Below are 23,886 nucleotides of genomic sequence, written 5' to 3' on the forward strand. Positions count from 1 at the left end.
TGAAAAATATTGTGGGACCAGGGGAACTGCAGTTATATAAAGAGTTATGTAAGTTAAGTATAATCATGGAAGACAGCTCAAGACAGAGAGACAAAATGTGAGCTTGAGAGAAAGAAGCAATGCAAGTAAATAGCTTTGACCATTGCCATTTACACACTAGCTCCGGTCCTGTGTCATCAAGACACAAATGAACAGGTACTGTACTGTATAATATCCACTTCTACCAATATGCCAGATATCCAGCAGGTAGTAAGCTAGCTAACAGAAGATGTGGGAGTTTTTGAGACCTGAAATGCCCAGTCAGTAAGATTCAGACAGTCAGAGAAATTAGGCTTCCAGGATTCCATGTGTGCAGTGTCAGCAGGGGACATCAGTGTGGAGCTCCACCACATGAGGAGTTCTGCTCAGTACCATGATGTAGGAGCAACAACATTATCACATGAACATTGTTAATCTAAGAGCACATTTATTGATGTTATATTCTTTCATTTTTTTACCATTTAGTAGCTCTAACTCTAGTTTTGTTTTTTTCAAATACGGTCGACATCAGGCACGCTTTTTGATACCCCTGTCCTTCGGCTTTAATCGGCTATTGTCGTTTATAGAGAGGCGAAGTCCCTCCCTTTCCGGTGGACCTCCATGGGACCTTATTTCTGAAAAATTATGTATTGAAGTCAATGGCTATTGAAAAGTTATCTTTCGATCCCGTTTGAATTGTGCCACGAATTACACATACGATGTTTGTATATTTAAAAGATAATTTTGCAAGTAAAAAAAAAATGTTTTGCCGTAAAACTGTGAAGTAATACTTTTGTTGTGTGAAACCGCTCAATGAACTCCATCTCTGGTCTCGCACAACAACACTGAACACACGTCACCAAGATGGCCGTCATACTGTCTTGCCAAACAAGGGATTGACTACGCTCACTATCACCACAATGAAACACGTCCAGAAGAATGTCATGCAAAGCTGCCTGCCTGCCTTCCTTCGATTCTCCCTGAACTGCCTGATCTTTTTAAAGGTAGGGTAGGTAAGTTTGAGAAACCGGCTCGAGATCGCTAGAATTTGAAAATACACAACCGGAGAAAATCTGCCACTTCCTTATAGAGCCCCTCCTCCAACACACACGAACGAGCACATGACCCTTGAGGGCACGAGATAAGTTTGTGCACAGATGGAAGGCTGACAGGCAGGCCATCCAGTTATTTTAGCCGGGCCGGCTAAAATGATTGGTCGTACTTTTTACAGTATTACGGCTTGCACAGATGACATTTTTGTATGGATTTTTTGTCAAAGCACTTAAAGGGGACCTATCATGCAAAATGCACTTTTGTACGTCTTTTATACATGAATATGTGTCCCCGGTGTTCCAGGGAACTCACCAAGTGTCAGAAAACACAACCCTCTCTATTTTCCTCCATACCCAAATCTCTAAAAAAGGGGCTGCAACGGATCTGATAAAAACTGATCCAGATTTGAACACTGTCCTGACGCTACGGCTATTGGGCCAACTCCACCAATCAGGAGGAGACAGCCACGGCCATTCCCGTTCGAAAGCGCTGGAGACGCTGTAGTACATATGCCAGGCCTGTAGGTGGTGCTATTCTCACAGAATCTGCCCTTGCAAAAACAGGGGTAATAAAGTGCAAATTGAGCGAAATGAGGCATGGCTAAAATGCATGATCCGTTTGGTATTTTGAAAAAGAAAAAAAGTATAAATATGCCTTATATAGGTATGGTCCTACACTATATTATTATTATATAGCATGATAGGTCCACTTTAAGATATTCATTGCTATCGGGATGTTAAGAGCATTCCATGGAATATAACAAAAAGTGTATCTCGAGCCGGTTTCTCAAACTTACCTACCCTACCTTTAATGTTCAATGTTAACCATTTGTGCAGATAGCATGAAGTAGAAAAGATCGCCGAAGCTAATGTAGCGTTAGAGTTAGCATGTCTCCCTCGGGGGCATCCGGGCTTAAACGGTGTATTATAGAATGATCACACCGGTGTGACAGTACTCTTCAAAGGGTTCACGAAATATGACTACTACTCTTACTGTTTAACATGTTGGGTTACTTCATGTTACGGCTAATAAAAATGACAAGGCTAAGGCTGTAATGCTAACTAACGTGCTTGCTACTAGCTAGTTAGCTAACTTGATCCAGCCACTCCTGGTCCTTTCATCAGACGGGAAGCGAAATAACGAGCAAGACCCATTGCTGGTATGATTACAACCTGGTACAAAGGATTCCATGGCTTTTCATAAAGAAAAAAAATGTGGATGTAAGATTTTGGCAAAAAGTATATTGATCTCCCTGCCGCTCGCAGAAAGATCCACCGGAGTGCACCTTTCACAAGAATGGATTCAGGGAAAAGCCAGCAGTGATCAACATAATAACCTGCGGAAAAATATTTATAAGCACCATAAGAGCCAGGCACACAAAAAAAGCGATCAAGATTTCGGAGATGAGAAAAAAAGATTGTAACAATCAGCTTCTATCTTAAGCCCATTGAAAAAAGGTCGGGAAATACTGTGGTAATTTAACCAGGAAAAGAGAGTGGCTGAAAATGAAATGTGTCCTCTAAATAATAAAGTTCCCCCCCAAACTAAATCCTGGACAGAGTCAGTATGGCATCACAAAGACTCCACCACCTCCAACACAAGTACAAACACAAATTATATCTGGAGTAATTATCAGGCAATGTCCAACTTAAAATGCAGTCTTCTTGGTAAGGCTGAATAATCCAAACGAAAGCAAAAATAATAAATCCAAAGTCACTTCACAAAAAAAAGGTAATCCAGTTCAAACGAGAACACTGCCAGTTGAGGAAAAAACTCCAAAAAGAAGGGACTCATCGACTGCCGAAAAGGGAAATAATATTCCTTTTCACTCTGGGCCTGTGATGTCCGTCTTTGCTGGTCCTCAGGCTCTTTGGGTGTCGATGTTCCTAAAAGGGTTAGGGTTAGCTTACAGTATCCCCAACCTTCCCCTTTCAACCTCCTGGTCAACCTTTTATTTTTCCCTTAAACAAACAATTCCCTCTGCCTTTCTTCCCTTCCTTTGGGCCCCGCCCCGCTTTTCCTCACCTGTATCCAATGCACCCCTGATCAGCACACCTGATTCTCCTGTCACTAACTGAGTGAAAGCAGGAGGGGAGAGAGGGACAGCAGAAAATGTTTACAGTGATGGCTCTGTCACAAGATGTTCTACCAAACAAGGTAGGCCTATTGGCAATCAATCTAGTGCAGGAAACATATACATCTTTCAGTCAACAGAGCGTGCGTGTGACATATTTAGTAGCAGGATGTGCACTGAAAAATAGGGCTCCCCCGAAAGCAAATGGGTAATTCGAACACTGCTCAGCACCATTGTCATAGTTTCCATAGGTAACTGTCTAAACATAGCATAGCATAGCTGGTCTTGTCCTGGCGCTGTATATCCTGTACCTTGTAAGGCTATTTTGAGTTCTGACATTGTAAATTCCACATCCAGAGCTGACCTATTATCCTGTCTCTTCTCCTTCACGTTTTCATTCTCTGCTAGTAACTGCTGTTTTTGCTGCCTATGAATATCACTGAGATGTTCCCCACTATGTACTGCTGCAAGTGTCCTTCCTAACATATCTGCATTCTCTTTATCTGTCACTGCCAGCCTCTCCCCTTCAACCAAAGCTGGAATTTTAATGGATTTCCTTTTCCCACTCATCCGCTTAAACATCTCATCCGCTTAAACATGGACCAGACATCACCTAATGTTACTCCTCTGCCAATGGTAGAACACAATTCTCTCCATGTTCTCTTTTTTGTGTATTTGATTGTCCTTCGAGCAGCTGCCCTTTTCCTTTGAAACTCTATAACATTATTTTGTGTCATGTTTTTCTTTAATTCTCTAAATGCATTGTTTCGCTCTTTAATAGCCCTGCTGCATTCCTCATTCCACCATGGCACCACTTTCTTCCTACCCTTGGTTGTTGTTTTGGGTATACTGTTCTCTGCTGCATTTAGAATATGTTGCGTTATTTGGCTTGTAATTACCTCTATGCTTCCCTCTGATGTTAGCAGGCGTACCGACTCCTCACACCATGTCCTACATTTCCCCCAATCAGCTTTAGCAAAGCACCACCTGGTTATTACACCTCCTTCCTGCATATATACATTATTATTCATGTTAGTAAGCACTGGATAATGGTCACTTCCTACTGTGGAGTTATTCAAAACAAACCATTCGCATGTATGAACCAAACAGTTTGACACTAATGTCAGATCCAGGCATGAAACCTTCCCCCTGTGTACATCTACTCTTGTGCCATGTCCATCATTAAGGCATACTAGTGTTCTTTCCTCCAGCATTTCTTCCACTATATTTCCGTTACTGTCTGTATGGTTGCTGCCCCATAGACTGTTGTGTGCATTGAAATCACCACACCAAACTTCCTTCCTATGTTTATTGCCTGCTATTTCTTTAAATATATCAGTGGTTAGATTTTTACATGGGTTGTTTAAATTGATTATCCTAATGTTATCTTGTTTCCTAGGGTTGCAGATTTCCACTATAATACACTCTATATCATCAGGAGATTGCACCTCCCTATATGCCACACCATCTTTGAGAAACGTGGCACACCCTCCACCATTTTGATCATTATCTCTATCATGCCTTATACAGCTAAATCCTGGAATGACAAAGTCTAATTGAGGTCGTAACCAGGTTTCTTGCACACATATTACCTCAGGGACTACCTCTAGATCATATATTTCTTGAATTCTTGACCATTAGCTATGAGGCTTCTTGCGTTCCACTGTAGTATGTGCAGCACCATGATTAAGGATCTAACCCTCATCCTGATTTTCATTTTCCCCAGCTCCATTTATAGTTAGCATTGCATGTATCTGATCTGCTTTAATATCTTTCATGTCAAGGAATTTTCCAGCTGCCTCCACTATGGCTTTGATTCTATCACTTTTCTTTTTTAACTGTAATGCAACATTTACAGGATGGCATATAAATACCACAAAATTCACCTTTTTCACTCCTAAAACATCATCATCCTCTTTACTCTTGGTAAAGAGTAACACACCGGAACACACCAAAAAGTAATCTTCAAATCCAACTGTGGGGTTGGATTTGAAGATTACTTTTTGGTGTGTTCCTGCCATTTTGTATTGTAATGCTCTGCTCCATTCCACTAGGGGTCTTATTGATTGTTACTGTTCCCCTTACTTTCTTTATTGCTTCTGCGTATGAAACTTTGTTTGTAATCTTAACTCTCTGCACCTCTCTGGACTTCACAACCTCCAAACGCAGCACTGTGATCTCCTCCGCAGTTACAACATTTAACCTTTGCATCCTTTTCACATTTCCCATACTCAGTGGCGACTGGTCATTAGGGGCAGGTGGGGCACAGCCCCACCTAGTGTCAGCAGAAAGTATTACAAATAATGATTACAAAAATGCAAAAAAATAAATAAAAAAATATATAAAATATATTTTAAGATCATGTTTAATCATCTGATTCGTCTGTACATTGCTGTTTTAGTCTGTGTTCTTCTAATTAGTGTGTCTACAGTCACAGTGTGTGCCTATTGAGCTGTTTAGAGCCATGTGGGACAAAACCTGATTATGCCCCTTCCTCTCGCTGTGAAGTCAACGGTGACTGTAAAAACTTCACTGCGCATGCTCAGAGTATTTTGTAATGAAATGTGTGTGGCAAAAAAATAATGACCAGAGGGGCATGGAGCTACCATCCCCGCCATACGTCATCTCAAATCATTCAGAGCTGATTGGCTGTAAGTACGTGTGCCGCGAAAAGTGTGCTGTGTGAAGAGGAGACGAGAGAGCTGCAGGGGCGCGTCCTAAAACCAGGAAGTAAGCACAAAAAAGCAATGAGATTTCTCCAGAGGATTTTAGAAAATAGCTCGAAATAAGATCTGTGGGAAACGTACCTGTTAGATAAATGCACGTTTTGATTAGCCGGATAACATCCACATGTCTACCCTACTTATATAATTTTTTTATCATAAATCTATGGATTAGATTTATGATAGACTTTTGAAACTACAAGAACATAAGGAGGACTTTTACAAAAAAGTAATAGAAATGTTTGTCCAGAAGGATAGGCAAATGGACTTCATCTTCAAGTCAAGGTAAGACCGCCATTTTATTGAAAATGGGATCTTACTAAGAGAGAACAATTCAATATTTAAATGATAAAATGACATTTTTTGGGTATCCTTTTGTTGAACTGTCTGTTTAAAATTAATCGAAGCATCAGACAAAAAAAGCTTTTGAAAATAATATTATATTTTGGTTTAGGTCAAAATATAATATTTGTAAACCTGAAGAGTCAGTGCCAGTGCCTCACCAGCCATGAACCTCACTGCACGTCACTGCAGAAGCTTATATATAGACATCTAAGTTTTTTGTGCCCCACCACTTTTGTACATATAAAAACGCCACTGCCCATACTCATGTTTTCCTCCGCATCTCGCACACCTTAGCTGTCCTTTACACTGCTGCGCTGTGTGCCCCATTCGTTGACATGCGTAGCACCTGAGAGGTTTGGGGATGTACTCCCTAACCATGAAGTTCAAATATCCCATTTGTAAGGTTCTCTCAAACTAAATGAGAACTGATACTGTTTCTTTGAGTGTGCCATCCCGTTTGCTTTTAAGCCTTGTGACTTCCATTACTTTGCCTCCTTTTAATTCACTTTTAACATCTTCCATTGACATGTCCAATGGTACTCCTGAGAAGATTACTCCTCTCAGTTTTTCGCCTCTCTATTGCAAAGTCGAGCCGAAGCAGTGTGAGCTGCTGCGGGAGGCAACTGTGAGTCTGAGCGCCTGTGAGTACTATGGGAGGGCGGAGGGGCTCACGGCAGCACCCGCGACTCGTTAACTGCTGAACAATATGTGAGTCTCTCTCCAAACACCAGAAAAGTCCCTAATAACACCATTACAAGTCGTTAAATTAGTCGTTAGTCGCTTTTGACAAAAATAAGTAGCCGGAGGGTTTGGAAAGCCGCCGAATTTAACGAGAAAGTCGCCAAGTTAGCAACACTGAGCCGAAGTGGTCTACTGTTTCGTGACAACGTGGCGATTAACAGCCAATAACAACTTATCTAAAGTATTTCTCTACCGAGTCCTACTTTGTATTGGTTAGAGCCCCCTTTAAGGCGTTACTCATTGGTTATCTGAACAACAAGCCCCGCCTTCATGACGTTGTTATTTAAAGGTACAGAGTGCCAACGCGGACTGATCTGCTGTTCACACACTGCTAAGGAGATTTCGCGAGAAGCTCTCGAGAAACTGGTGAGAACATTTGTTTCTTTCCTCTAAAAGGGAACATTTGAAAAACACAGGCTAACATGGTTTTTGCTGTCATACAATGCATAGAGCTGAGTTGATGAACTTCCATCAACATGGAGAGTAAGGACATCTGTTAGTGTGTGTTTAATGATGGGGTTCATGAAGGGCCAGAGGCAATTACACTACCAGCTCATTCTGATCAAAGAAGTACTATTTTCTTTGTCGTATTATGGATTGTTATAAATTTGAACGTTAAAAAGTGTAAATGTTTGTAGAATGTATATATGTTTTATCTCCGATGACACCATCCTTAGATAGTTATCTCTAAGTTGATCTGACCTGGTTCTGTCGATTCAGGATTTTCTTTCTGTTGAACACAAATCAGTTGAAGGACTTCTGAATGTATTTTTCATCCTGTACCACACAGAAGTTCCAAAACACAATATTTGTACTATTGTAACGTCCGAGGTGTTAAGGCTTCAAGAATACTTCTGTGTAACAAGAACTCAGGAACTTAGTACTTTTTGGAGCGTCACAGATGCCTCCGTTTATTAACGTCGAGTCACACACACTCTAGCACCCACTGCCCATGCTCACAACACATGACCTCTCAACCCAATGCTTACACTATGTCAAAATGTGTCATGCTTTAAGTATTGCGTTTTTACCTTTTTTAATAGTCTACTGTGTTTTTCAAATTACTTTTCTGTCTTCTCCAACGAGAAGTAGAATGAAGCTGCTGAGGTCCCTGGCCTCCATCTGTCTGCTGGCGGCCGCGGCCCTCTCCGTCCCCACTCAGGAGAAGCGCGTCCATCACCAGGCGGACCTGAGCGACCGCGCCCACGATGATTCTCACGGCTTCCAGTACGATCACGAGGCCTTCCTGGGAAAGGAGGAGGCCAAGACCTTCGACCAGCTGACGCCTGAGGAGAGCAAAGACAAGCTGGCGTAGGTTCCCCAACCTTCAGCAGATCTTTCTAACCGGCTGCTTCTGGCATCAGGGGGTTCTTCTCTACTGCACAAATTAGGGGGGCTGAGAATGTCAGAGTTGTGGGTTCTATTTCCCATGGAGTCAGAATATTTTAGTAAACATTATCCATAACTCTCTCCACAGGATGATTGTGGACCGGATTGACGCCGATAAGGACGGCTACATCAGCCACACTGAGCTGCACCACTGGATCAAACACCGGCAGAGGAGGTACATCGAGGAGAACGTGAACAAACACTGGAAGGACTACGACAAGAATCAAGATGGAAAGATAGGCTGGGAGGAGTACAAGAACACCACCTACGGCTTCTACCTGGGTAATTCTCGAAGACAATTTAATTCTAACTTGTCTAACTGTCTGCATTTACAACTATCTAAGGAAACACAAGCATCTTCTATTAGTCCACTTTCTTAATGCTAACTATCACGTATCAGCTCTTCACAACTTGAAACATGTGTGATGTGAGATTATTCAGTCATTCTCCAATCTCAAGGTCAAAAAGATATGTATGTAAAGTGTATATAACAGCAGAGGGAGTTTGCTCAGTTGCAATGAAGTTTCAAGGATAGTTGTAATAAAGACTTCTTCACAGATACGGTGTGTTTTAGGAAGAGATTTTTAAATGCTTCACAGTGCCTCACAAAACATCTCACTCATGTTTTCAGGTGAGGAGTTTGATGACGTGGAGGACAAGGCCACCTATAGGTCCATGCTGACGCGGGACGAAAGACGCTTCAAGACGGCTGATCGAGACGGGGACGGTATTGCCACCCGGGAGGAGTTCACTGCCTTCCTGCACCCGGAGGAGTTCGACTACATGAAAGACTTGGTGGTGCAGGTACTGGTCCTCACCTGCAGATCTCTGAAGGTTGCACCATGGCAACGGATCAGCATCCAACATGTGATGACAGTGCATATTACTTGTGGCCAGACAATATGGATTTTTTTAATGCCCGATGCCAATATTTGGTCCATGACAAATATATAATGCTGAAAAATGTGTAAATCAGTTAGGATAACATTTCTTAATGATTCAGTGTCTGTTATTTTCTGCATTTTCTCTACTGGCAGTCTAAAAATAAAAAGGTCCACAGGATATCAAAACCCTGAACAAAAAACCCATTTCATGTATAAGACTAAGTCATGTTCTCTTTCAGGAAACAGTGGAGGACATTGATACGAACGGAGATGGAAAGATCAACATAAATGAATACATTGGTAAGCAGAGGCGGAAGAACTACTCAATACTACTGTGTAAAAAAACTCAGTTACATATGGCATTCAAATTGTCCTTAAGTCAAAGTTAAAAAGTATTAGCATTAAAAAATACTTTAAGTACCAAAAGTAAAAGTCCTCGTTAAGCAAAATGGCTATTTTAAGTGCCAGCTATTTTTCTATTATTTTATAAAATGATGGGTGCGTTAATGTGTTCATTACTTCGTAAATATAGGGTTTATTTTATTACTTTATACACTACTGGATAGCTTAACCCATAATAATATCATGCATATAATCATGTGTGTCGATGCTTTTTTTTTGTAATAATAACCTAAATCTGCAAAGTAACTAAATAAAGATGTAGTGGAGTAAAAGTATAAAGAAGCATAATGTGAAATACTGAAGTTAAGTACAAGTATTTACATTTTTTACTGAAGTACAGTACTTGAGTAATCACTTACGTTAAATTACACTACTTTTGGTACGGTTCCCTCCTTTCCCATCAGCCACCTGTTCTGAATGTGTGTGTGCTGCTCCACAGGGGACATGTTCTCTCCAGAGAGCGGGGAGAAGGAGCCCGACTGGGTGCAGACCGAGAGGAAACACTTCCATGAGTTCAGAGACACCAACAAGGTAACACACACACACACACACGACGGACAGACAGACGGACGGACGGACGAACGAAGTATATTCACTGTAGTAAAAGTCTAAATATATGACTATGTAAAACGCTGTTGCAAGTAAAAACCTCCATTCAAGATGTGACTTCAAGTAAAAAGATACAAAGCATTCAGCAGCATGTAGTAAAAGTACTCGTTGGACATTATGATTCCTTTAATTGTTATAATGAAAGTAATAACTGAATTATGAACACATAAGCAGCATTTTAATCCGACAGCTGTTGGAGCTAATTATAAGAACATTATATATTCTAAGATTGATTGTATAAATACCATATTTACATATTGACTTGGCTCCTACCTCCGCCCTAACCTTCTGAGGGTGTAGGAGCCATTTGTGTTTATTGTTGGCATATTACACTGCCCGTCCCAAAAGAAAGTTGAACACACTAATATTTTGTTGGACCACCTTTAGCTTTGAGTATGATTGTATAATTGATTTGGTTTTGATAATGCGTTGGATAGTTCTTAACCCCATTTTAGTAGTTTCAGCAATCTCCTTAGTTGTTTTCTTAGCTTGATGCAGGCCAATCATTTGACCCTCCTGAAACTGACTGACATCCTCTCCAGGACCACAGGATATGTCTTCCAACAGGGTTGTTCAAGAAATGAGAAGCTAAGCACAGCTAGGATTAAATAACTTGTTGCCAGCTGACACATATTAATCACTGCAGTAATTATCCAAAGGAAGGCTCTTACTGATTGGATAAGTTAAATCCAGTTGGTGACTTTTTTTTTTTGGATGGGGAGTGTATGTTATTTTGTTTAGATTTATAATGTAATATTATTTGAACACTTGGTGAAGGAGATTAGCTGAAAAAAGTGTGTATAAATAGGGTTGTAGGTTACCGGACACGGTTCTTAGCATAACTACCCACTCAGCAATAACCCATCAACACTGGCAACTGGTAGTGTACAACTAACGCAATAAACCTCAAACTAAGTGCCTGTCGACTGGAATATCTTCGATCCCTGTCACACCTTCCTGTGTAATAATGGCCAACGGCAATAGGACATTATTTTTAACACGTAATAGCCGCCACAGAGGCTCTTCAGAAGCTCCTCAGTAAGCGCCTGTGTGTCTGCAGGATGGGTACCTGGATAATGCTGAGGTGGCGCACTGGGTTCTGCCCGGAGAGGTGGACCACGCAGACAATGAGGCCAAACACCTGATCCACGAGACGGACACCGACAAGGTACAGCTGCTCTCACACTCCACCACATGGTGCCCTCTGAAGCACAGTGAGCAGCAGCAGAGAGCTGAACACACCGTCAGTCTATTACTTTATTTATAGAGAATGTGCATTTTCAGTAGTGCTGATGCAGTTAGCAAAGCAGCTATTACATGTAAGAGCTCTGTGGTGGGAAACATTTCAACCAGATGGCTAGAGGGTTTAAAAAATGTGGAATATTGGAATTTCGATCTTCTACATTTAGTTTATTTAGGTATATAAACTATGGCAGGGCTGGTTATATTATTTATTTTATTTCAACGAATGCCAGATGGGACAAGTGTCTTCTTTTCCATGAACAAACACACTGTCGTTTGTTTTCCGTCCCACATACACTGGCCCCCAAATATCAGTCAATCCGCTACTGAAAATAGTCCCCAACATATGTGCTATTTTTTCCAGCTTGAGACCCGCTGAGCAGATACTGAATCTTATTTTAAATAACACACTTTACATCTGAGAGCCGAAGATGGAGTGTATGTATTTAGGAGAAACTGAAGGCCTGCCAGCCACAGACTCTGGAGGAGCGTCAGAGCGTTTTATATGTTAAATATAATATAAATAAATAGGTTAGTTAGCTGTGGTCTTTTCATTGGATTTGTTGACAATTAGAATAATATAAAACACCAGCCACCTCCGTATATATGTATGAAATAAGATTCACCTTTAGCAGCAGTTTAGGTACACAAATTATAACGACAATAAAAAGAACATTGAACTTAGGCTGAGCTAAAAACAGGACCATCTCCAACTGTAACATGGATTAAATGTGCAGAGCACATACAACGGCATACTGTATGTGATATACTCTATACAGACAGTATAATTAAGCAATAGCTCACGACAGGCCGTGGTATATGGTCATTATATCACAGTTAAGGGGCGTGGTTCGGCCCGACGACAGGCCGTGGTCTATTGCTTTTATAAAACGGTTACCAAGTGTGGCAATATGAAAGAAAAATACACACTCTAATTTAAATAGTTTTTATTAGTAAATAATGATGTTCAAAATAAAATAGTCCCTCCGTTGCCTTCTGCACAAAACATAGTGTGAGGTGGTTGCTATGCAACAACACTAACAACAGCTAGCGAACATATTAGACGGAGAGCGTTGATCCATTATTTGGCTATTTATTTACATTAATGTGTATGTTGCCGTTTATTGTGCACCCACTGAAAAACTGTCCAGCATCAGTAGAATGGCTTACGTGGTTACTTGTATAGGCTGAGGTTGTTCTCGGCTGTTGCTTGGCGTGGCGAGAATATTGCTCCACTTTCTCCGGTCCCCGAGATTCGGCTTCCAGTAGCTCTGGAGAGAGCTTTTGCACCTGTGGCCACTAACGGTCATCATTTCTCTGCTTTGTTTCAAGACCCGCATCAGAAAGCTTTTGAATGGTGGTACTTTTCCAGTTGGTCTACCTGCTCTTCACGTAGCTCTACATGTCGTCGTTTAGGTGCTCTCTGGAGATAGGCACTGCTCAATCCACTCCTCCATAGTAAGGCCACCCCGGAGGTCGAAGTTAACCTTAAATGTTTCCATCTTAAGCTGTGTTAGTTAGTTAGTTTCGTAACGGACGTAATGTAACAGTTGTAACGGTTGTAGCTTTTCTCAGACGCGGAGGGATACCAACTTGTGAAAAGTAACTACAATTCTACCCGTGATATACGCTCATTATATCACGGCTAAGAACCAATCAGATTGCTTGATTTGACTTGTCCGTTTTATAATGAACCTTACATACCTGTGTAATTTAATGAATGTAATTCATAACTTGTCTGTGCAGAATATGAGTTAACATGGCGCAAATAATTGGGCAATTGTGGTTTAATTATCAACACGCTTCTGTCTGCCTCCCTTCTCTTCCTCCTGTTTGTCTCTCCTCATGTTTCCCCTCCTGCTCTTCTTTAAATCTTAAACCAATCAACCTGTTGGATGGAATCTGGTGATCAAACACAAGGACCAGAAAATAACCAAGAAGGAGATTCTAGCCAACTGGAACATTTTTGTGGGCAGCCAGGTCACCAATTATGGCGAAGACTTAACGAAGAGACACGACGAACTCTGATGAGTCATCACAAGATCATTGGGTTAGGGTTCTGTACTGAGCAGGATTCTGTTACTGTGGCTTTGGGGTGGGGGGGGGGACTTAGTAAAGTAAGGATCTGACTCTGGGTTATGATCATGTTGCCATGTTTACACTTGCACCTACACATTCAGCATGCACTCACATATTGTGTATGTGGATACAGGTGATACTGATGATCCTACACAGTTCTCTCCAATTCATTTTCACACTGTGGTGCGTATCCCCAAAGATGATATTATCCTGTTGTCCAGGAAAAGTGAGAAAACTGGATAAAGTCTGACATGAACTAGCATCCAGCTAACACAATGCTAGGCTATGGCAACACAGTCTCACGGCATTTCGTGTTATAGTCACGAAATTAATCTATTGATTCGTGTTCACCAACACCATTTCGCCATTTTTTTCGTGTCACACAGAACGATTTTAAAAGCAATGTAAATAATAACAAATTAGAAGGAAAAAGACATTTAAAAAAATACAGATTTAAGTATTCTGACACAGAACGATTTTAGAAGCAATGTATTTATATTGGTAGTATGTTTCGTGCCTGCACCAAATAATAACAAATTAGAAGGAAAAAAAGATGACATAAAATACAGATTTCAGTATTCTGAGGCTCTGAGCCATTTCTTTTCCTCACTGACGGCAAAAAAACTCAGACATTATACAATTTAAAATAAAAGGGATAGGGTTAGGCTTAGGGTAAGATATTGAGTAAGAACATGTTTTTATGAACCACACAGCTTCTGGTCTTCCAAGACCCGACCGGACAAAAAGACGTGTTGCAGGCACGAAACATACTACCAATAGAAATACATTGCATTTAAAATCGTTCTGTGTGACACGAAAAAAAGGGGGAAATCGTGTTGGTGAACACGAATCAATAGATTCAATTAATTTCGTGACTAATAACACGAAATGCCGTGAGACTGGGTTGGCTATGAAGGTTTCTCTCCATAGAGTTGTATCTGAGGTACACGTGTGCATGCGAACATTTGATGTTAAAGTGTATGAAATGCACAATTGGAAGAGGGGTACAAAAGGTGAGTTGAAAAGTTATTGGCATTTGATATTAAAGTCTTTTTTTTCTACATATGCAGTTTTCCTTGTGTGCTAACCTTGAAAGTCCAGTTACATTACTGTATTATATGATTGTAATTATGATCAATGAGACACTGAAGCCCTCTTCCCATGCAGTTTGTGACCCTGACCATTTCTATAGCATTAAATAGGAAGACTTTCCTGAACTGCCAGTACACTAAGTGGATCACTATCTCAACACTAGCTAATATTGTCTTTGGCTATGATTGATCTGCCATTCACACAATCATTGACTGATGAAATAAATGATTTATAGCAGCTATGAAATAAGAACACACAGAGAATTTATTTTGCACCATTAGCCAGTACTCTGTTTTGTCTCAGGAAAGCTTTACAGGGGGGCATGGGGGTCCCCAGGAGCTTAAAGACATGGGGCTGCCATATAGGATTGGCCCCTGTCTACTTTCAGCCCTCCATCACATGTAGAATAAAACACACGTGTATTAATGCTCTTCCCTCCCTGTGCTCCACCGTCAGGATGGCCTTCTGACACTCTCTGAGCTGCTGGACAACAGCGACTACATCATAACCAGCACCATCACCGACTTTGGAGGGATGAGGGTGGATGAGCATGATGAACTGTGAAAAAAGCAGCACAGAATAAATGTTTTCATGGTGTTCTGCAAATATATCTAGCTTTTACAAAAAGCCAGCCCCTGCAGAGAGCTCAGGTTCAGCTGCTGCAGAGGAACAGCCTCCTGTTCAGAGAATGAGGACGCTGCATATGGAGTTCAGTTTACAGCTGAAACTCCATACAGACACTACAAACGATCCAGTGTTTCATTTGATGTTTAAGGTTCAATTAAAATGACTTGAAACTCTCTTAATGTGATCCTTTACAGCTTAGATGTCTGTGGAAATGATTTAAGAATATAGTGTTGAATGTCGTCAAAGGGGGAGAATGATATAGAAGTGAAAGAAAATCAGAACAGACAAACAATGAATAATAATCAATTTAATGGAAAACAGTGGCAGTGACATGTCCATCACATACAACAGCCAACAGTTGAAACAAAGGAACAAACAGTCCCTGAATGTCTCACTTATCTCTGCATCACTACATTTGGAGGGTTTATGAAACAGCTGAAAATCCTCTGAATCCTTTGTGAAACAGACTTTATTTTTACAGCACATGGCAATGAAACAATGATCAAAAATAATCTGTCCATACAATTCTGCTCATGTCTCAAAATGGATGTCCAGTGTTTCTGCAGAGCTTCAGTTTGAAAAGTGAAGAAAGTCCATGAAAGACAAACTAATGATCAGTTCTGCAGAATCCACGGAATAATTCTGTCTTTTAAACATGGTCTGGGTTAAAAAAAGAAAGAAATGTAATTTAGATTATATGTATGATAGACAAAAAGCCTACCTATGTTACCTGCAGGAACAGGAAAGATAAGCCTGCAGATATTTCAAATAAGAACAGTAAAGTCCCCTCACACCATCATCACTGGACGGGCCTCTTTGGCCCGGAGGTCCACCCCGGAGGCTGCGAAGCCCGTTCCCCCCCTGTCAGAACACAGAACAAGATCAGCTCCAGCAGGAGAGACAGGACAGCTTCAGTTAGACATCAGAGACAGACACATACCCTCTGCAGGGGAATGAGGTCCCTGTCGGACAGTTTGTCCCCGCTCAGAGGATCCAGCATATCCTTCTTGATCAGCTTCTCCACACACTCCTGGGTCACCACAGCCCCCCTGCACACAGGACAGAGTCAGCGACACCAGAGGACATGACATGTGGACATGACAGAGAGACACATGGACACTCACGAGGGCCGCAGGACGGTGCAGGGAACACTGTTGCCAAGCACGTCTCTGGTCACTGCACACACATACCTGTCCTGTAGAGACAAGACAGCATTAAAGAGGAGACATGTGCCCCATCACATGGACAACCTTTGACCATGACGTCATCAGAGAAGCTGAGCTGCGTTCCATCAAAGTGTCCTGCTTCTATCATTTTCCAACCCACTGTATATTTAGATTTAACCACGCATTCACGTAGCTCTGCAAAACATATTCCTCTTGCTGCAGACCGCTGGAACGTTTTTCACTTAAACTGACTGATAAACAACCATATCCTTCATCATGTTAACATGGGGACGTTGTCTTTAGACATCCATGACGCCGTCACACAGAGCGATGTTAATGCGGAAGTGGCCTTGGTTTAAGCTAAACTTGGTTAGAAAAAACGATGGACGTGTTCAGGACATATTGGAACATTGGACGCCGATGTAAAATTGCAACTTTCTTTGACATTTTACAGAATAGGTTGTTGTTTATTTAATCCAAATGACCAAGAGGAGGGGATGAGTCACGGCGCTGAGAGGACCGACCTGACGGGTAAGCAGGGCCACTCGGTCCAGGCTGGGGTCCAGGGCCGTGAAGCGCACCGTGATCAGCTCATTCATCTTAATAGGTCGTCCTGACATGGGACACAACACAGTCTTACTCTGAAAGACACCGGGGGACAGAGTTAAACAAATATTTACTTTGGATCCAGGGTCAGCCTGCCTCTAAATAGTGTCAACATTAAACTGATACTCTAAACAAACAGACGGAGAACACCATGACACACAGACGGAAGTTAGCTTCCGGCAGTTTCTAAGTGCTGGAGTTCTACATACAATACGTACTATACATTTCTAACATAACACTTTGGGGAACATTTCCAAGTTCTGAGGAGACACAAAACCACTCAGTAACTGTTTCCATGAATTCAGTGTGCTTTAGTAAATAGTGAACAACATGCGCTGTTTGTCAGAGCAGACTCACAGGCTTCTTGAGCAGGGTTGGCTTGGACTGGGGGGTCAGGGAGGGTACCCAGAAGCAGGGCAGGCTCTGGCTGGAGGAGGCAACAGGGGCAGAGCTGGAGGACTCTGCTGCGTTGGTCCGGCTCTTCTCTCCACCCGGGTTCTGCCCTGAGAGGGAAACACTTCTACAGTCTTTACACTGCAAATAATTGTTCTGCTTTTTAAAACAAATCATTGGGGCAAGTGCAACAATAACATGAAACTACTTTCACTACAATGTTTCCTGTGTGAATGCACTGGTGCATGTAAGCTGTGCACCAACAAGGTTTGTTAGGGCACCATGTGTCCTTCTCTCTCTGTACTTAACCACTGCTGAATTTTCAAATTGAGTTGGGGGGGGGGGACAGTAAAATGACTTTCACTCTGACGGGGTAGTAGTCTGAACCATGAGAGAACACCGTAAAGATTTTTTTTTTATAAACTGTGCAAGTATAAGCAAGATACTGTTCAATTGTACATGGCTCTATTTAAGGTTATCGTGGACAGGATTGTTTTTTTAATAAAGAAATACGTTCATTACATTTAAGGGAGTTAAAAATCTAGGAAATGTTCAATGTTTTAGCAAATGAGGTGTCAGTTAGTAGTTTGACAGCGGGAATAACACGCATCAAAATCCAAGCAGCGGCTAGCTTAACCGGGCCTGGGCTCACACGGACACAGAGCACATGCAGCAGGTAGACAGCAGGTTATCAGCAGGTAGACAGCAGGTTATCAGCAGGTAGACAGCAGGTTATCAGCAGGTAGACAGCAGGTTATCAGCAGGTAGACAGCAGGTTATCAGCAGGTAGACAGCAGGTTATCAGCAGGTAGACAGCAGGTTATCAGCAGGTAGACAGCAGGTTATCAGCAGGTAGACAGCAGGTTATCAGCAGGTAGACAACAGGTTATCAGCAGGTAGACAGCAGGTTATCAGCAGGTAGACAGCAGGTTATCAGCAGGTAGACAGCAGGTTATCAGCAGGTAGACAACAGGTTATCAGCAGGTAGACAACCTTGGGACATACCGGAGGTGAAAGGGTTGATGGGTTTGGACACGATGCTGTTCTCTTTGGTTTTAAACCGCTCCACCCTCTCGCGCTCCTCGGACTTGGACTCCAGCTGGCTGCTGCTCTTCTGCGCCTGCTTCTGCTTCTCATACGCCTGCAGAATAATAGGAGGAAACACGGTGTCATTTTATCCAAGTAAAGAGAACTTCCTTTATTTTACAGAAAGAAGCAAAATCATTTTTGTAATTTAACATTTGTTTATGCCCATCATAAACACACACATTTGACTTAAACTTGAAGAACATACCCATCATCATACACGTTGTGCCTGATAAAGGTCAGTGTGCTCATCCTTAACGTGCTTTTTCAGCATGTAAACAGAGTGTTCTGCTGAGTCATGGTCAGGGCTGTGTGCCATACCGTTAAGGACCTTTTCTGTGATCAATCATTTTGAATTGTGAAAAGCAAGTTCCTTTTTTGTATTAATCCAGAGATATGTTCATTTTGTGAGACCATTTCACACATACAACAGATTTGGAATGACTGCTGGTCAGGTAGTATTTTTCTAAGCCTGATTAAAAACTATTCTATACAGGCTGTGTTGACCGACAACAGAAATGGATCAAATATATTTCCGTCCCACTTGTTGCTAGTGGTTGCCTGTGATGCAGTTCTTGTAATGAGCCAAATGAAAATGCTACCGTTGGCATGTCTACAGTACTGATTGTATTGGAGTCGCTTTGGATAAAAGTGTCAGCTAAATACTGTGTAACAGTGTAATAAGAAGAGAGGGAGAAGAACAAATGCTTCTGTTGTTCCAGGAACAATCAGTCATGTTTGTAGTGTGGAGAAGCTTGGAGACAGACAGGCAGGGCTTACCTTCATTTTTTTGGCAGTTTCTGTCTTGTGGTGCAAAATGTATTCAAGAATGGCCTGTTTCTCATACAAGAAACCATCTGGACTGAGGACAGCAAGAGAAACCAGGAATCATTGTTTATATACGTGTCACATGTCAAGGTACAGTGTGTGCGTGTGTGCTGAAGGAACCGTACGTCATCACGGGGTCCTGACAAGGCTGCAGGGACAGGCAGCAGCAGTCGAAGTCTTTGATGGCATCTTTGCCCAGCCGGATGCTCTGAGTTCCGTAACCAGACGCCGCTGAGCAGGACACACACACGGACACACACACTTAAAATACATCAATATTATCTTCTTCCTGCAAAAATAACTACAATGAGTCTCATCTGCAGTGAAATAAATGAGTTGAATGTGAGATTCATTGTTTAAATGTAACTACCACATAAAATGATTTTCGACTCTAAGTTTTTGTTTGAAAAGGATGTTGTCAGGACTACTGATATGCTGATTGTTTTTCTGTACAGAAAAACTGAATGATAAACATTCTGGTCCTGGTTATTTTGATCACACCGACAAATCGAGCAATACAATTCCTCATTCAGACTTTTTGTTTCTTCAAGCAGGTATGACAACACTTCTCAGCAGTTGTTATGATCATGTCGGTAAACTCCCAAACATCCTTGGTGCAGTTTTAGTCTACTTAGCTGAAAAAGTTGAAGTAGTATTCCTTGGACCGCTTGAACCCCTCATTACTGACTGTGAGGGGTTTCTTTAAAAGGGAAGGGAATACTACCAGTGTCTAACTCAACCTATATTTGAGAATGATCCATTTCACCTTTGCTGCATCTTAGTGAAATCTGTGTGTGTGTGTGTGTGTATCTTATTGATAACCACCTACATCTAATAAGACATATAGGATGATAGAACCTGCCTGCAGAGCAGTCATTGCAGCGGGTGGCAGTCAGTGTGTTTTCAGAGTGTTTTCAGTGTAACCTGACCCTGGTCCTCACCTGTGTCCTTCTTCTTCTCGTGGTAAGTATACACAGCTCCAGCCGTGCAGTTCTTTCCATGGCGGGTCATTGTGCTTCAGTTTGCTTCTCTGAAAGTGTTTCAAAGGTAAAGGTGCTGTTAACAGCAGTGTAAAGTAACTAAGTACATTTACTCAAGTACTGGACTTAAGTACTATTTTGAGATACTTCGGAGTATTTCCATGTTATGCTGCTTTGTACTTCTACTCCACTACAATTCAGAGGTACATGGTGTACTTTTACACCACTACATGTATTTAATACCTTTAGTTACTTCACAGATGTGGATGAATGATGTGAAATATAATCAAGTGTTAAATCAGACTTTAGTTCCACCTGGAGTAAATTCACAAGCTACCCTGCAGTATACAAAGTCATTCAAACTAGCTGCACCTTTACCAGCTTTGAGAACACTTTCATGATCAATCATTATAAAACATATCATATATATTATTCTGAAATGGACCAATCTGCACAATGACTACTTTTACTGTCGCTACTTTAAGTATACTTTGATGCTAATACTTTTCTACTTTCACTTGAGTCACATTTTGATACTTGTAACAGAGTATTGATACACTCTGGTACTTCTACTTTTACTCTCAAGTACAACATCCTAGTACTTCTCCACCTCTGACTGTAACGGTGTTGGAGCATTGATGCTATGATGCTAACATTAGCTGCCAAATGTAAACACACAAAGCTCATGAACACATTAATGTCTTCAGAGAACGGAACATTAGAAACAGGTCCAACACAAGCTGTGGCAAAAGACCGGGAAAAACCGGGTTAATACCTGTGCTTCAGGGGAGGAATGTGAGCTAACAGACAGCAAAACATCCACCGAACAAATACTTCTTCGTCTTCGTCGCTTTCTTCTTCTTCTTCTACTTCTTCTGCTTCTGCTTCCGTTTCCTTCTTCTTCTTCTTTTGATTTTATGGCGGTTGGCAAACAGCTATTGGGTGCATTTACCGCCACCTTCTGGAATGGAGTGTGGATCAGCACGGTTTTAATCTAAATTCTAACTATATTTCCTGTCCTTTTAAAAACCTGAATATTGCCCTGTACGCTACATCCCCTGAACTCCTTTTTAAAATCTCTATTATATTCAACTCTGTTTGATTACTGTTCAGTGTTTCCTTTCATATTATCCGTTCTTGAAGATATTTGGGACACTGTAAAAAATTGTGCTCCACTGTTTCATATTGATCACAATAATCACATTTGCCTGTTTCATGTTTTTTTAATAGTGAGTAATGTTTTAGTTAGCCCTGTGTGCCCACATCTGTTGCTTTTGATTTCAGCCTTGCTATATTTCACATTCATACTACTTTGTATTTTTCTTGTTGCCAACTTTGCATACTTGTCTGCTAACTCATTTCCCTCCACCCCAATGTGTGCAGGGATCCATATGAAGTCAATTGCTCTTGATATTCTTTGTAATGTTATTGCTATTTCCAGTATTATATCTTGTCTTGTCTCTGAATGCAGTTGTTGAATGCTTTTCAATGCACTGATGGAGTCAGATCCTATTAACACCTTCTTCATACGACCTCCTTCTACCCAATTCAGAGCTAGAAGAATAGCCAGAAGCTCCCCAGTATACACAGCCAGACCATCGCTAACTCTTTCGCTTTTCATAACCTCAGATTCTGAAATGATAAATGCTATCCCCACTTTATTATTTTCTGTTTTGGACGTATATACTTTTGTAAAATCCGGGTACTTACTTTCTAAATGATTATTGACCTTTACTTTGTTTGTAGAACTTCCTTTTGCCTTATAATAATCTAAAATCCACATATGTCTCCTGCAACGTCCAAAGGCGGTATGACTGGGAGGGGCACTGTTGGACTGATCTCTGCGTTAGATACTCCTAGCTCATGCACTCTATTTCATAGACCAACCAAAACTTTTCATTTGTCGCTTTTCCCTCTCTTGACAAATCTTTAGTACACTAAAAGAACTATAGAAAATAAATGTTAGATTGACTTAATCTAGTTATGTCAACCGGTTGCACGTAACAAGGCTAAGTAAATAGGAAACAGACTAGTAAACTAATAATTACTTCTTGCATTTAAGTACATCTTACCAAAGCATCTTAATCAAATGCTACATCATACAGTTATGTTGTATTTGCTTAAATTGTTGTTTTTACTTAACACAATTATGTTGTATTTACTTCAAGTTTGCACTGATTTACCTAACACAGTTACATTTTAATTACTTAACACAAATTAGTTCCATTTATGTTGTAGGAATGTGTTATTTGCACTTAACATAATTTAATCCAAATTGCTCTATCAATATAAGTAATTCAAATGACTACAACTCAGTCATTTGTATTCCCCTCACTTTATTTTAGACAAAGTGCAGTAGTGTATAACATTGCATTTGTCAAACAACCATCTGAATTGCCACAACAATTCAACAACAAAAAAACACTTAACTCCAACAGCCCTTTGGTGGTAGGTGCACATTAGAATTTGAAAGCTTTTTGCCTAAAAAAACAACAGCTGCTGAATTTGACAGTGATGGGAAACACGAGTGACTCAAGAAGTTAACATGTGGGCTGAAAAGCTACAACAATTACTTATTATAGGAACATTTTATGAAATGCAACTTTACTATAAAGTATGGTGTTTTTATGTCTGTCCAAACACTTAGATGAAACGCATCACATAATATTGCTCAAGCACATCATGTGTTACAGTAGATCTTTGCCTCTGTTATACACATGAACATATGCCTTGAACTTTCAAAAGCAGAAACACAATTGTGTGTGTCTCTGTGTGTGTGGTGTGTCTCTCTGTGTTGTGTTTGTGGTGTGTGTGTGTGTGTGTGTGGTGTGTCTGTGTGTGTGTGGTGTGTGTGTGTGTGGTGTGTGTGTGTGTTTGTAGTGTGTGTGGTGTGTGTGTGTGTGTGTGTGTGGTGTGTGTTTGTAGTGTGTGTGGTGTGTGTGGTGTGTGTGTGTGTGGTTTGTAGTGTGTGTGGTTGTGTGTGTGTGTGTGTGGTGTGGTTGTAGTGTGTGTGGTAGTGTTGTGTGTGTGTGTTGTGTGTGGTTGTAGTGTGTGTGGTGTGTGTGGTGTGTGTGTGTGTGTTTGTAGTGTGTGTGGTGTGTGTGTGTGGTGTGTTGTGTGTGTGTTTTGTAGTGTGGTGGTGTGTGTGTGTGTGGTGTGTGTGTGTGTGTGTGTGTGTGTATTTTGTCCTTGGGATTACTCTTGTAGTCTGTTTTTCAGAACCTGCACCTTGGTTGACAGTCTGTTGCCATCCAACCCCATCAATACTTTTTGAATTAATTGAAATGTATGTTTCAACTCCTTGGGGTAGCTCAGATTGAGGCTGTAAATCAGTCCAAGCAGTACTGCCCATCCATATTTCAGCTCTCGCAGCACTCCAACACCCTCGATAATGACGCCAAAATCCGCAAGTGGTTCCCCGGGCTCTGCTCCTTTGTGTTTGACGAGATAGAGTCCCAATACCATTGGCTCCATTTGTGTTGTTGCAAGTTCAACATCCTAAAGTGGGATTCGAACATAGTATTCATGATTATCAGTATGAGAACTAGC

General features: G+C 41.2%; 2 protein-coding genes across 9 annotated transcripts; one reads left to right on the forward strand and one right to left on the reverse strand.

Moving 5' to 3' along the window:
• The first annotated feature begins 7,253 nt into the window (after positions 1-7,253).
• rcn3 (reticulocalbin 3, EF-hand calcium binding domain) lies at positions 7,254-15,452 on the forward strand. Of its 4 annotated transcripts, none has more exons than XM_034113692.1 (8): positions 7,254-7,320; positions 8,044-8,265; positions 8,432-8,625; positions 8,975-9,147; positions 9,467-9,527; positions 10,069-10,160; positions 11,299-11,406; positions 15,108-15,452. In XM_034113692.1, the coding sequence occupies exons 2-8, from the start codon at positions 8,048-8,050 to the stop codon at positions 15,213-15,215; spliced, it is 954 nt and encodes a 317-aa protein (XP_033969583.1). In that variant the 5' UTR covers positions 7,254-7,320; positions 8,044-8,047; the 3' UTR covers positions 15,216-15,452. The 4 variants fall into 4 exon arrangements, with proteins under 4 accessions (XP_033969583.1, XP_033969581.1, XP_033969582.1 ...); XM_034113690.1 differs by lacking the exon at positions 15,108-15,452 and adding an exon at positions 13,401-13,989; XM_034113691.1 differs by lacking the exon at positions 15,108-15,452 and adding an exon at positions 13,401-13,989 and having other exon boundaries at positions 7,306-7,320; positions 8,041-8,265.
• On the reverse strand, positions 14,893-21,288 carry nosip (nitric oxide synthase interacting protein). 5 transcript variants are annotated; one of them, XR_004554578.1, is made up of 11 exons: positions 21,113-21,288; positions 20,299-20,387; positions 19,483-19,588; positions 19,310-19,391; positions 18,449-18,584; positions 17,408-17,553; positions 16,969-17,085; positions 16,403-16,473; positions 16,219-16,327; positions 16,000-16,138; positions 14,893-15,209 (listed from the first exon to the last, which is right to left on the reverse strand). XR_004554578.1 is itself a non-coding variant. In XM_034113694.1 (10 exons), exons 2-10 carry the CDS (start codon positions 20,366-20,368, stop codon positions 16,067-16,069), a joined length of 909 nt encoding a protein of 302 aa, XP_033969585.1. In that variant the 5' UTR covers positions 20,369-20,387; positions 21,113-21,288; the 3' UTR covers positions 15,571-16,066. The 5 variants fall into 5 exon arrangements, 2 of the variants coding, with proteins under 2 accessions (XP_033969585.1, XP_033969587.1); XR_004554577.1 differs by lacking the exon at positions 14,893-15,209 and adding an exon at positions 15,571-15,938 and having other exon boundaries at positions 16,009-16,138; XR_004554576.1 differs by lacking the exon at positions 14,893-15,209 and adding an exon at positions 15,571-15,938.
• Positions 21,289-23,886: the final 2,598 nt, after the last annotated feature.

Source organism: Trematomus bernacchii, unplaced genomic scaffold, assembly GCF_902827165.1.
Source record: "Trematomus bernacchii unplaced genomic scaffold, fTreBer1.1, whole genome shotgun sequence".
NCBI lineage: Eukaryota > Metazoa > Chordata > Actinopteri > Perciformes > Nototheniidae > Trematomus > Trematomus bernacchii.

Bases quoted from the DNA above. Each gene is read 5' to 3' on its own strand.
- rcn3 (XM_034113692.1), top strand. From the start codon at position 8,048: ATGAAGCTGCTGAGGTCCCTGGCCTCCATCTGTCTGCTGGCGGCCGCG. The intron at 9,148-9,466 runs GTACTGGTCCTC...GTTCTCTTTCAG, and splicing joins TGAAAGACTTGGTGGTGCAG to GAAACAGTGGAGGACATTGA. The intron at 10,161-11,298 runs GTAACACACACA...GTGTGTCTGCAG, and splicing joins AGTTCAGAGACACCAACAAG to GATGGGTACCTGGATAATGC.
- nosip (XM_034113694.1), bottom strand. From the start codon at position 20,368: ATGACCCGCCATGGAAAGAACTGCACGGCTGGAGCTGTGTATACTTAC. The intron at 17,086-17,407 runs GTGAGTCTGCTC...GGTGTCTTTCAG, and splicing joins CAACCCTGCTCAAGAAGCCT to AGTAAGACTGTGTTGTGTCC. The intron at 16,139-16,218 runs GTATGTGTCTGT...TGTTCTGACAGG, and splicing joins ACCTCATTCCCCTGCAGAGG to GGGGGAACGGGCTTCGCAGC.